The sequence below is a fragment of the Lepidochelys kempii genome, chromosome 7 (genome assembly GCF_965140265.1).
Source record: "Lepidochelys kempii isolate rLepKem1 chromosome 7, rLepKem1.hap2, whole genome shotgun sequence".
NCBI classification, from domain to species: domain Eukaryota; kingdom Metazoa; phylum Chordata; order Testudines; family Cheloniidae; genus Lepidochelys; species Lepidochelys kempii.
Genome location: NC_133262.1, coordinates 106486137 through 106497966, shown reverse-complemented (window position 1 = coordinate 106497966; position 11830 = coordinate 106486137). Strand labels below are relative to the sequence as shown.

The following is an 11830-nucleotide window of genomic DNA, read 5'->3' as shown; positions in this document are numbered from 1 at the left end:
TTATCCATGTACATTAATAAAATAGTGTATGAAGTAAAATAGAAGTATACTTTTAAAATCACAGAAGGAAATGTTTGTTCTTGGTTTTGTTTTAAAAGTATTAAAGTTCTGTGAAAGTGTGTTTTTTCTGTCAAAATACCTAGGGATGCACATTTTGCATGGATAAAATCACTATATATGGGCTCCAACCAAAATCCTTCACCCAAAGACTACAAATGTATTGTTCAAGATACTCTGTGGTACTGACAGAAGAATTTTTCTCTATAGCATCTTATTTTAAGTGCTTGAGTATTGTAAATCAATACTTGTGAAACATGTAACATTAAAAAGTAAAAATATTTACATATCTATAATTTTCTGAGTATATGTAGGTACGTTTTTTTTTACAATGGGCAAATATATTCTAATTGCAACAACTTCTGGAAAATGAATTAATGGTAAGATAATTTATTTAAGAGCATTTGTTTGAAAATATGTCTCCAAGATATATAATAATATTTCACAGAATTTTTTTTTTTTTTTTTTACTGAAGTGGTTAAGAAAAAGGTGCAGTAGGGGGACCACTACTGCCATCTACCTGTGGTAATTCACAAATGAAATAAATGACTTTGGTATTAATCCACTTAATTTAGGAGATTTTCTATGTCCTAATAAGGAGAGGATGGAAACTACTCAAAATAGTTAAATCCCAAGCAGACTGCAAAGAGCTACAAAAGGATCTCTCAAAACTGGGTGACTGGGCAACAAAATGGCAGATGAAATTCAGTGCTGATAAATGCAAAGTAATGCACATTGGAAAACATAAAATTATGGTGTCTAAATTAGCTGTTACCACTCAAGAAAGATCTTGGAGTCATTTTGGATAGTTCTCTGAAACCATCTACTCAATGTGCTGCAGCAGTCAAAAAGGCAAACAGAATGTTGGGAATCGTTAAGAAAGGGATAGGCAATAAGATATAGAAGCAATATATTTTCTATAAATCCATGCTATGCCCACATCTTGAATACTGCGTGCAGATGTGGTAGCCCCATTTTGAAAAAGATATATTGGAATTGGAAAAGGTTCAGAAAAGGGCAACAAAAATTATTAGTAAAAAGAAAAGGAAAACTTGTGGCACCTTAGAGACTAACAAATTTATCTGAGCATAAGCTTTCGTGAGCTACAGCTCACTTCATCGGATGTAGCTCACGAAAGCTTATGCTCAAATAAATTTGCTAGTCTCTAAGGTGCCACAAGTCCTCCTTTTCTTTTTGTGGATACAGACTAACACGGCTGCTACTCTGAAACCTGTCAAAAATGATTAGGGGTATGGAATGGCTTCCATGTGAGGAAAGCTGAATAATACTGGGACTTTTCAGCTTGGAAAAGAGGCAACTAAGGGGGGATATGATTGAGGTCTATAAAATCATGACTGGTGCTGAGAAAGTAAATAAGGAAGTGTTGTTTACTCCTCCTCATAACACAAGAACTAAAGATCACCAAATGAAATTAATAGGCAGCAGGTTTAAAACAAACAAAAGGAAGTATTTTTTCACACAACACACAGTCAACCTGTGGAACTCTTTGTCAGAGGATCTTGTGAAGGCCAAGACTATAACAGGGCTAAAAAAAGAACTAGATAAATTCATGGAGGATAGGTCCATCAATGGCTATTACCCAGGATGGCCAGGGATGGCGCTCCTACCCTCTCTTTGTCAGAAGCTTGGAATCAGCAACAGAGGATGGATCACTTTATGATTACCTGTTCTGTTCATTCCCTCTGGGGCACCTGGCACTGGCCACTGTCGGAAGCCAGGATACTGGGCTAGATGGACCTTTGGGATGACCCAATGTGGCCATACTTTTGTTAACTTCAGTCAAGTTCTAATGTAAACTAGAATACGCCTAAAAACATTTAACTCATTTTTTTGGAGACTGACTAGATCTCAGGTTTTAAAAACATGTGGACAATAATTTCACCACTTATACTATCCGTGAAAATACTGTACTTGGTATTTTGTAGACATAGTAACATTATATGCATCTATTCATTGTAGAGGCCACATAGTGAGTCAATCTGACTAAGCAGAGGAGGGCAGTTAGGTCTGGTCACTTCTGATTTTGGCTCTGCAGACATTTTGGGATCTTAACCAAGGGCCCAGATCCTGCAAGCTAACCCGACTAACGCAGTCCCCTATCCCCACAGTTTCACCCACACGAGTGGAGCTCCATGTCTGTGCAGGGCTCCATCAACACAGCTAAGTTTGCGGGCTCGGGATCCATGTCAGGTAAGGCAAAACCTGCTCTCAGTCTGATAAGTAGCCTCATTCACTTCAGGAAGACTACAAAGGTCAATCCGTAATGTGGATCTCTCTGTACTTGGTTTCCACCCCCTTTGGCTCACCATAGCGGTTTCACCAGGGTGTTCTGAGAAGCAGTGTGAGACGTAAAGTGCTGGGGAAGCACTGAAAGGTTTGCCAGGAAGCTCCCATTGCACGGCAAGGGCTATTTTCGCCTCCAGCTGCACAAACCAAGGAGACCGATCGATGGAAAGGAGACCTTCATACAGCTGAAAAATCCAACAGCGGCCGGGTCTGGGAGATGGGGCAGCCCGCGAGGCCAGGCTGGGCCACCTGCCGGCAGGGCAGCCGCTTCCCCACTGGGCCCCTGCAGCCCCGAGACTCCCCCCAAGCGCCCCCCAGGCGGGGGCGTTTCACCCCCGTTCTTCCCCACGGCCTTGAACGGGGAGCAGAGGGACGAGAACCCCGCACAGGCGCAGCGGCCTCCCGAATGTCTGCGCGGGCATGACGATGGGCCCAACGCCGGCCCATGGGATGGGAAACTGGCGACACTGCGCGTGCGCATCTAGGCAACACACTTGCAAGCGCGCATGCGTGTTTTTGAAAGGGCGGCATGCCAGGCGCTGACAACGGCACGCGCAAGGGGCCGCGCGCCACTCCGAGTCTTCGCCTCCCGACACGGAGCCGCTCGCTGTCAGTTGCCCCGCCCCGATGGAGGCTGCCGGGACCCGGCGGCTGGGCGTGTGCATCTTGTGCGGGCTGCCGGCAGCGGGCAAGTCCACTCTGGCGCGGGCGCTGAAACACAGCCTGCAACGCCGCGGGGATCCAGGCTGCGACTGCGCCCTCCTGACCTACGATGACCTCATTCCGCAGGAGGCCTTCAGCCAACCAGAGACAGAAGTGGGGCTCGTAGAACAACACCCATTGGTCAGTACAGATTTTGCCCTTCCTATTGGTTAGCGTAGATTGACCTCCCCTTTATTGGCCAGCGCTGCTCTGCGCAGCCCTGGAACCTTTTCAGTGCTAACTGCGCTGGCCGCGGGCAGTTGCCTGCCACGCCCCTCCTCGGGCTTGAGCGAGTGGCGGCACGTGCGCTGGCCTTGCTCCACTCAGGGCGGGCTGTGTCCCAGGCACTGCCCCTCCCCACTGCTGAGGGCGGAGCTGACCCGCCCCTCCCCAGTGTGAGGGCAGAGCTGACCCCGCCTCGTGGCCGGGCACTGCCCCCCCCCCAGTGCTGAGGGCGGAGCTGACCCGCCCCCCCAGTGCTGAGGGCGGAGCTGACCCGCCCCCCCAGTGCTGAGGGCGGAGCTGACCCGCCCCCCCAGTGCCTCGTGGCCGGGCACTGCCCCTCCCCAGTGCTGAGGGCAGAGCTGACCCCACCGTGGCCGGGCACTGCCCCCCCCAGTGCTGAGGGCGGAGCTGACCCCGCCTCGTGACCGGGTACTGCCCCCCCAGTGCTGAGGGCGGAGCTGACCCCGCCTCGTGACCGGGCACTGCCCCCCCCAGTGTTGAGGGCGGAGCTGACCCCCCCCCAGTGCTGAGGGCAGAGCTGACCCCGCCTCGTGACCGGGCACTGCCCCCCCCCCCCCCAGTGCTGAGGGCGGAGCTGACCCGCCCCCCCAGTGCTGAGGGCAGAGCTGACCCCGCCTCGTGGCCGGGCACTGCCCGCCCCCCAGTGCTGAGGGCGGAGCTGCCCCCCCCCAGTGCTGAGGGCGGAGCTGACCCCGCCTCGTGACCGGGCACTACCCTTCCCCAGTGCTGAGGGCGGAGCTGACCCGCCCCTCCCCAGTGCTGAGGGCGGAGCTGACCCCGCCTCGTGGCCGGGCACTGCCCCTCCCCAGTGCTGAGGGCGGAGCTGACCCCCCCCTCCCCAGTGCTGAGGGCGGAGCTGACCCCACCGTGGCCGGGCACTACCCTTCCCCAGTGCTGAGGGCGGAGCTGACCCGCCCCTCCCCAGTGCTGAGGGCGGAGCTGACCCCGCCTCGTGGCCGGGCACTGCCCCTCCCCAGTGCTGAGGGCGGAGCTGACCCGCCCCTCCCCAGTGCTGAGGGCGGAGCTGACCCCGCCTCGTGGCCGGGCACTGCCCCCCCCCAGTGCTGAGGGCGGAGCTGACCCTCCCCTCCCCAGTGCTGAGGGCGGAGCTGACCCCACCGTGGCCGGGCACTACCCTTCCCCAGTGCTGAGGGCGGAGCTGACCCGCCCCTCCCCAGTGCTGAGGGCGGAGCTGACCCCGCCTCGTGACCGGGCACTGCCCCCCCCCAGTGCTGAGGGCGGAGCTGACCCCCCCCCTCCCCAGTGCTGAGGGCGGAGCTGACCCCACCGTGGCCGGGCACTACCCTTCCCCAGTGCTGAGGGCGGAGCTGACCCGCCCCTCCCCAGTGCTGAGGGCAGGGTTGCCTCCCTATATGGTCCCTCCTCGTCTTCCCCCAAATGCAGACTGTATCCCAGGGACTGCTCCTTCTGTACTGTCTAAGGCAGTGTTATTTTCAACCCACAAGTGCCACTTTGTGGGCACTCCCCCTCTTCTTCCTCAGAAGGCCACTTGTTCTTCCTGATACCTCTGAGCTCAACGTGGGTGACACACGCACGAGGCCATTGTGTCTGTTCCCATCCCACAGCTGAGCCTGGGAATTTCTGCCTCAACTAGGGGGGGTTTCTTCTGGGGAAAGCTAGTGGGGAAGGTGACCCAACGGCAGAGCTTTAAAAGTGGTCCTACCCTCCCCCAGCAAAGGCCAAATCCTGAGAGAGGCCGAGCATATGCAATTTATGTTGAGATCAAAGGACATTGTGAGCACGTGGCACAGGCCCTGCAGCCCAATACCATCTCTTTGTTCAGCTCTTCACTTCTGACCATTTCTCGCATTTCCACTCTGTTTTGCCTCTCTTTCTGCCTTTCCCTGCAGAGTACACCCAGACCCCAACTGCTATGGGAGGGGACGATAATCAATTACTTTAGACACAGAGGGACCACAATTGTCCCTGCCTAGCAGCTCTCATTTTAGCTAAGTGTTTATTTCCTAAACACAAGAGCAAAGAAATTCAGTGGTAATGTCAAAATTCTACCCAAACCTCACTCTGGAGTCTAAATATTGAGGTATGAGCCAGTGTTAAATCTGCTGCCATATGTTAATAATGAGTGAATTAAAGACAGCAACAAGAGGCCTCCTTCCTTTGAAGTACATGAAAATGTTGCCATGTAGGTATGGTCCCAAGTTCTCTGGCTGAAGAGCTTGTATCCAAACTGAAATAGATATAACACCTGACAACTGCACACCGTTCAAGCACAAAGACATAAAAATGTGTGAGGCGATCAACCTTTGGGCATTGATTCAGCAATGCAATTAAGCACATGCTTAAATCATTATTAAGCAAACACATGTTAGCATATGCCTGATGTTAAACATGTGTTTAACATGTTGAACATGCCTGATATTAAACATGTGCTAAATAAGGGCTTTTGCCACAAAGGTGGCCATCGGGGAGGAAAAGTGATAGACTTATATGGAATTGGAAGGCTATGGTGTGGGTAGTAGGCAGCATGAAAGAAAGTGGAAGGCTGAAGAAGAAAGGAGTCACAAGAACCGTCATAAGGGAGAACTGGAAGGAACATGAGAAGCGTAGGGGGCGGGAGTTAGTATTTGTTAAATTAAACGTTAATATTAAATGTGAAATACTTTGTTTTTTTCATAGCTGTCTTGCTGGAAATTGTACCGACATGAACTGTTAAAGTACCTTGAACACTTCTTACATGCTCTTATTAATGGAGATCATTTATGTGCTCCAACAAACAGAACTGAAGCAACATGGAAAAGTTTTGTTTCCTGTTTCAAAGAACAAGGATTAATATCTTCAGAAATACATGATGCCAAATCTTGTCATTACGTAATAAATACGACCACTTCCAGACCATTGTATTTTGTTTTGGATGACAACTTTTATTATCAAAGCATGAGATATGAAGTGTACCAGCTAGCTCGCAAATGTAATTTTTTTTGTCCTTTACATGCATTAATTCCAGGTTTTATAGCAAAATAATTATTCTGCAGATTCAGTGAACTTTAACTGCTTAGTCCATTTTGGAAGTTATTTAATGGTAAAATAAATTTTAAATTGCTAAAATATTTAAAAATAAAGCACAAGCTCGGACTAGTTTCTCTGCCTTATAGGCAACTTCTAGTTTAGGTAAAATTTTTCTATTTCTCACACACATAGTTTTCAGAAAGCATTACTTTAGCAGTTTAAAATTACTATTTTCTTCAAAGCAAATATTTTGTGAAATTCTTTTAGATTCACTGGGCTTCTGCCAGTTATTTTTAGACTGTCCACTTGAGTCCTGTTTACAGAGGAATTGTCTGAGAAGTCAGCCATTACCTGATGAGACCATATGTCTAATGGCAAGAAAAATAGAAGTACCAAATCCTGAGAAAAACACGTGGGAACAAAATAGCCTAATTCTGAAAAGTGTCGAATGCACTTCAGAAGATAAGTATGTTGTGATATTAAAGTTCTCCTTTATATACTTTGCTTTCATAGAGAGGCAAATAGCAATTTTCATGCACTACGTATGTGCAGTATGTTGTACACACTCTGTAGAGCTATTTCTGGAAGCCAGGGAATTAATATAAATGCACATAGAAAATATTTTAAAACTTGAGCCAATAGTGGTTCTACAGCAGGCTTAAAAGGATGCTTGTGCCTATTTTTAACAAGGTTCTACACATGCATGCAAAAAATGCTTCTGCACAGTCTTCTTAAGCTTTGTTTTTGTTTATATTTTTGGGAAAACAGCTTTCTAATGAAGATGCTAAAACGCCTTTATTAAGAGCACAGCTAGATTTTAATATTTTTAAAACAATTGTAATTCTCTGCAGATTTCTACAGTGGGGATAGTGTTACAAACAAAAGTGAAAGGAATAAGATGGTGTCCTTTTCCTTACAAAATTATTCATGTTAATTGATTCTTATTAATTTTCCCAAATCACAATCCTTTAAGATATTTTTTCTCCACAAAGCTCTGGACAGACACTGATGGCGCCATAGTTGAGGTCATGTTGAGATTTTCAGTTGAAACAGGGTTTCAATCTCTTTTTTGGGGATGAAAAGCAATGATCATCATAACCAAAATTACATAACTTCTTATTGTGGTTAGGGCCCTACCAACTTCACAGTCCATTTTGGTCAATTTCATGGTCATGGGATTTTAAAAATTGTAAATTTCATGATTTCAGCTATTTAAATCTGAAATTTCAGGGTGTTGTACTTGTAGGGATCCTGACCCAAAAGGGAGTTTTGATTAGGTTGCAATGTTAAGTAGGGGGGATTGCAGTACTGCTACCCTTACTTCTGCACTGCTGCTGCTGGAGGTGCTGCCTTCAGAGAAGGGCAGCTGAAGAGCAGCCCAGCTCTGAAGGCAGAGCCACTGCCAGCACAGAAGTAAGGGTGGCATGGTATGGTATTGCCACCCATGTGGGCGTCGGGTATCGTACGCAGGGGGAGGCTGTGCCTCCCACAACAGCCCACGCTCTGCCCCCAGATCCCCTCCCCACACTCTGCCCTGACCCTGGCTGGCTGGGGCTGGCCGGCCTATTTCCCACAGGGACTCGGGGCAGCTGGCGCTGGGGCCACGCTACCTACCTGGCCCAGGGCTGGGGGTGCTTTGGCTGAGCTGCCAGGCCACTCAGGGCTGGGGGTGGCCAGCTGGGGCTGGGAGCGGCCACCTGGGGCACCAGGGCTGAGGGCACTGTGGCTGCACCACCTGGGGCTCTGGGCTCCTGTGGGGGAGGGGGCAGACAGGGAGGAGGAAAAGAGGGGGCTCAGGCACAAGGCGAGGGGCCGAGGGCTAGCCTCCCCCAATGGCCGGGTCATCTGCTGCCCATGGCCTCCCTTACTTCTGTGCTGCTGCTGGCGGGGCGCTGCCTTTGGAGCTGGGCACCTGGCCAACAGCTGCTGCTCTCCAGCTCCCCAGCTCTGAAGGCAGCGCAGACAGAAGGGTGGCAGTTCCACAACTCTCCTAAAATGACCTGTGGCCTCCCTGCAGCAACTCCCTGTTGAGTCAGGACCCCCAATTTGAGAAACGCTGGTCTCCCCTGTGAAATCTGTAGAGTGTAGGATAAAAGCACACAAAAGACCAGATTTCACGGTGGGAGACCAGATTTCATGGTCCATGACACGTTTTTCATGGCTGTGAATTTGGTAGGGCCCTAATTATGGTACAGATTTGTGACTGACCTTGCCAACACTTATGCATGTGAATAAATGTATCCATGTGAGAAGTTTCACTGAAGTCAAATAAAGTTAAACACTTGAAACTTTAGATAGATATAGATTTAAACAATATCTCTTGGATAGGATCATTTACATAGATATAAAGAACAAAGATATTATCTCAACTAATCATAAATTATTTATTCCAGAAAATTTTATAAAATAAAATGTCAAAAACTGACGTACAACTTTAAGTATCAAAACCTGATTTATACAATTTAATATGTCAAAACCTCTTTACCCTGGCAAATTATACAATTCATTGTGTGCATTTTGAAAAAGTTTGTAAGTCAGTATTTTGGGCTAGAGTTAAGACTGTTGTTAGGAATAAGTATGGTGAGTTTTCAAATGTCAGTACTGCCATTAACTGAATTTTGGAACTGTAATAGTAATAACATATTTATGTAATTTACTTTAAGTGATAGTTGTGATAGTTTCCATAATTTGTAATGTGTATTTTTTGTTGTTGTGATGTTCTTCTTGCCCCCTTGTCTTGTCTAAGATTTACATTATTTACTTTGCAACCTTAACTGAGAATCAGCTGTTTGGGTTTTTTGTGCCATTATATGTTGATTTTACAAAATGAGAGAAAAGGTGTCAATAACATTGTTTTTTAGTTTGCAGGTGATTAATTTGTTGGTTACTGCTTTGGAAAATCCAGTGAAACAAATTGAGGAAAATACTGAGCAAAAGGTAGTACTAATTGTCTTTAAACAAATACCCTCCTGCAGATTATATTGAAAGACTTAATTGCACATTTTTAGTTATGCTGTTCACCTTGGTGTCTAAAAATGAGAAATTCCCTCCACAGTTCTTGCTTGCAAAAGCACAGAGGAAAAAGACTGTGTACAGAATGAGTTTTCGCTATGAAAAATAGTGACTGTGCCACAAATTCTTAATTAAGTCATCTGGACTGCATTTTAACAAGCTTTGAATATGTTCTACAGTAGTTAAGATAATGCCTCCCACAACTGACTGACTGCATTGGGAGGGAAATCGTATGCTGTCCCCCTTAAAGGGGTGGTACAGATAGTTGTACCGGGGAAAAGCAGAGACACGCCATGAGGTAATGCCATGGTGCATTTTCCATGCTACTCCCAACACAAAACTGTGGCTAAATGCTGTAATCTGCCCCTGAATCATGAATACTTACTTACATACAGTAGGAGAGGGACACACAGAAGCGGGTGAAATTCTAAAGAAACTGAACATTTTTGGATGCATTTCTACTCTTAAATATAACTTTCTCTTGATCTTGGATAGGAAACAGACAGAGCCATTTGTGCAGCTAGTATTCTCCACCAAGCTGATCAGGCTTTCAGACGAATTGTCTCTCAAACAATGAAGGATGTGAAAGGTATGCATGGCATATTCTAACTGTCATTCTCCACGGGTATATAGCTCAACTGGTAACTAACATAAGGCTGAAACTGTGAAATACCCGTACACTGAAATAGTATAAGATTAGACCCTAGGGTCCTGCAAGTAAAACTCGTGTGAAACTTTATTCTCATGAGAAGTCCCACTAAAGTTAGTGTTCACAGGACCCAGGCCTAGTTCTTTGAAACTTAGCAGGCATGTGAAGATAAAACTATAGTTTTATTTTTCTTTTAGATAAAAATATTCTTCCAAGTGAGATGAAGATTCTGGCAGAAGAACTTAATAAGCTTAAAGCAGAGTTTTTGGAAGATTTACGACAAGGGAATCATCAAAAAAATCAATTTTGTCTGCCAAGCGGTGAATTTGTTACAAATGTCATTACTTCATTCCAACAAGTGACTGACAATGTAGCGATGAGGGGTTTTTTTAAATGAGCACACTGTGTTTTCAGTGTAAGGAATGCCAGAAACGTGATAGTGTTTGCCGTCTGCTGAATAAGTTATCTGAGGAAGCCACTGCTGCCATGTGTGAAGGTTGATGTTAATTTATAAATTCATTTCTGTCACAATGTTATGAAACCAAAAAAACATTAACAACTCAGGTGTTTCATTTTTAAGACCAGGCCAACAATAGGAAGAAATGAGTTTTGAAGATGAAAGAGATTTTGGAGCTGTAGTCCCCTGAATTCTAATCTGTGTCTCTTAAAACATCTTTAGTGCAAATCTTTGAACTCCTTCCGTGGCTCCTCCATCCTTAATGTTCTTCGTCCTTGCTTCTGTATTTCCTAGATTTTCCATGTATCCATCTCTCTGTTCCTTTCTCATCTCATATTATCCCAGTTTTTCTTTTTTTCAATGTCACTTACCCTTTTTCCATAGAACAAATAATAGAAGCTCAAATCTTCCTCCCAATCCTTTGTTCTTCCAAAGTATTTATAGCTAGGCAACAATGATGTACATAAGTAGAAAAGATCTGGTCTCAAATGTTGTTTGCGCTCAGTAATTAACATCGTCCTATATTATCAAAGTCATCGTTCCTATTGGGACCGTCATCATCCTGCATAATAATAGCGTGAATCATAGCATCTGTAAAAAATTATAGGAAATTATAAATTGTCTTATTTAATAGTCAGTACACACAGTATTACATTAACTGTATGATGCTAGGTAATATTAATAAAGAGATTGTATTAGGATATCTTTGTTGTACACTTTGACTTTTGTCTTCCACGGCTGTTGTTTGTTATAGTAATGTGGATAACTGATTGCACCTGCTGGGCCTTTCTTTCTAAGTAACACACGGTCAATGTGTATCACATTTGCATGCTCTCTACTCTGCAATATTTGGCAACAGAGATCAAATCAAACCTGCAGCAATGCATCTTCTAGACTTGACACTTGCACTGTGTGGAGAGAAAAATGGTATTCTCTCGCTCCCTGAAAAACAGACAGTGTCTGGCTACTTTAGGTAATTAATAGTAGAGGTAATAAAGTGTTTAATATTAAGCCAGGCAAGATTCAGGCCCTGTAACTAAAAGTTTTCCTGCTGCTTATGCTAGTATAGCTTTCTCTAGCACTATGCTGCTTATCCCCTTGAATCAGAACAGTAATAGAAAAAAAACTTATGCCGCAGTTAGTGCACGCAGCTGGCAGCAGGGAGACTTTTGGTTCTAATCCTTATGCTCTGCTGATTTGGAGCAAGGACTTGAACCTGCCTTTCCCACATCCCAGGTGAATGCCCGAACTACCAGGCTACAGACTCAGTGTCTTTTCCTGGCTCCCCAAATTATTATTTATACGAAGTCGAAGAGCTTCAACAGGGGAGATTGACCCACCCCAGAATATGATCTTGTGGTTAGAGGAACTCTCCTGGGAGGTGCAACATGGATTCAAGTCTCTGCTCCAAG

The 11830-nt window shown here is 45.8% G+C and overlaps 1 protein-coding gene across 1 annotated transcript; it reads left to right on the top strand.

The window, feature by feature from the left end:
* The first annotated feature begins 2892 nt into the window (after nucleotides 1–2892).
* PSTK (phosphoseryl-tRNA kinase) lies at nucleotides 2893–11112 on the top strand. Its single transcript, XM_073354143.1, has 6 exons — nucleotides 2893–3207; nucleotides 5971–6262; nucleotides 6568–6766; nucleotides 9162–9237; nucleotides 9808–9901; nucleotides 10159–11112. Exons 1-6 carry the CDS (start codon nucleotides 2992–2994, stop codon nucleotides 10356–10358), a joined length of 1077 nt encoding a protein of 358 aa, XP_073210244.1. The 5' UTR covers nucleotides 2893–2991; the 3' UTR covers nucleotides 10359–11112.
* Nucleotides 11113–11830: the final 718 nt, after the last annotated feature.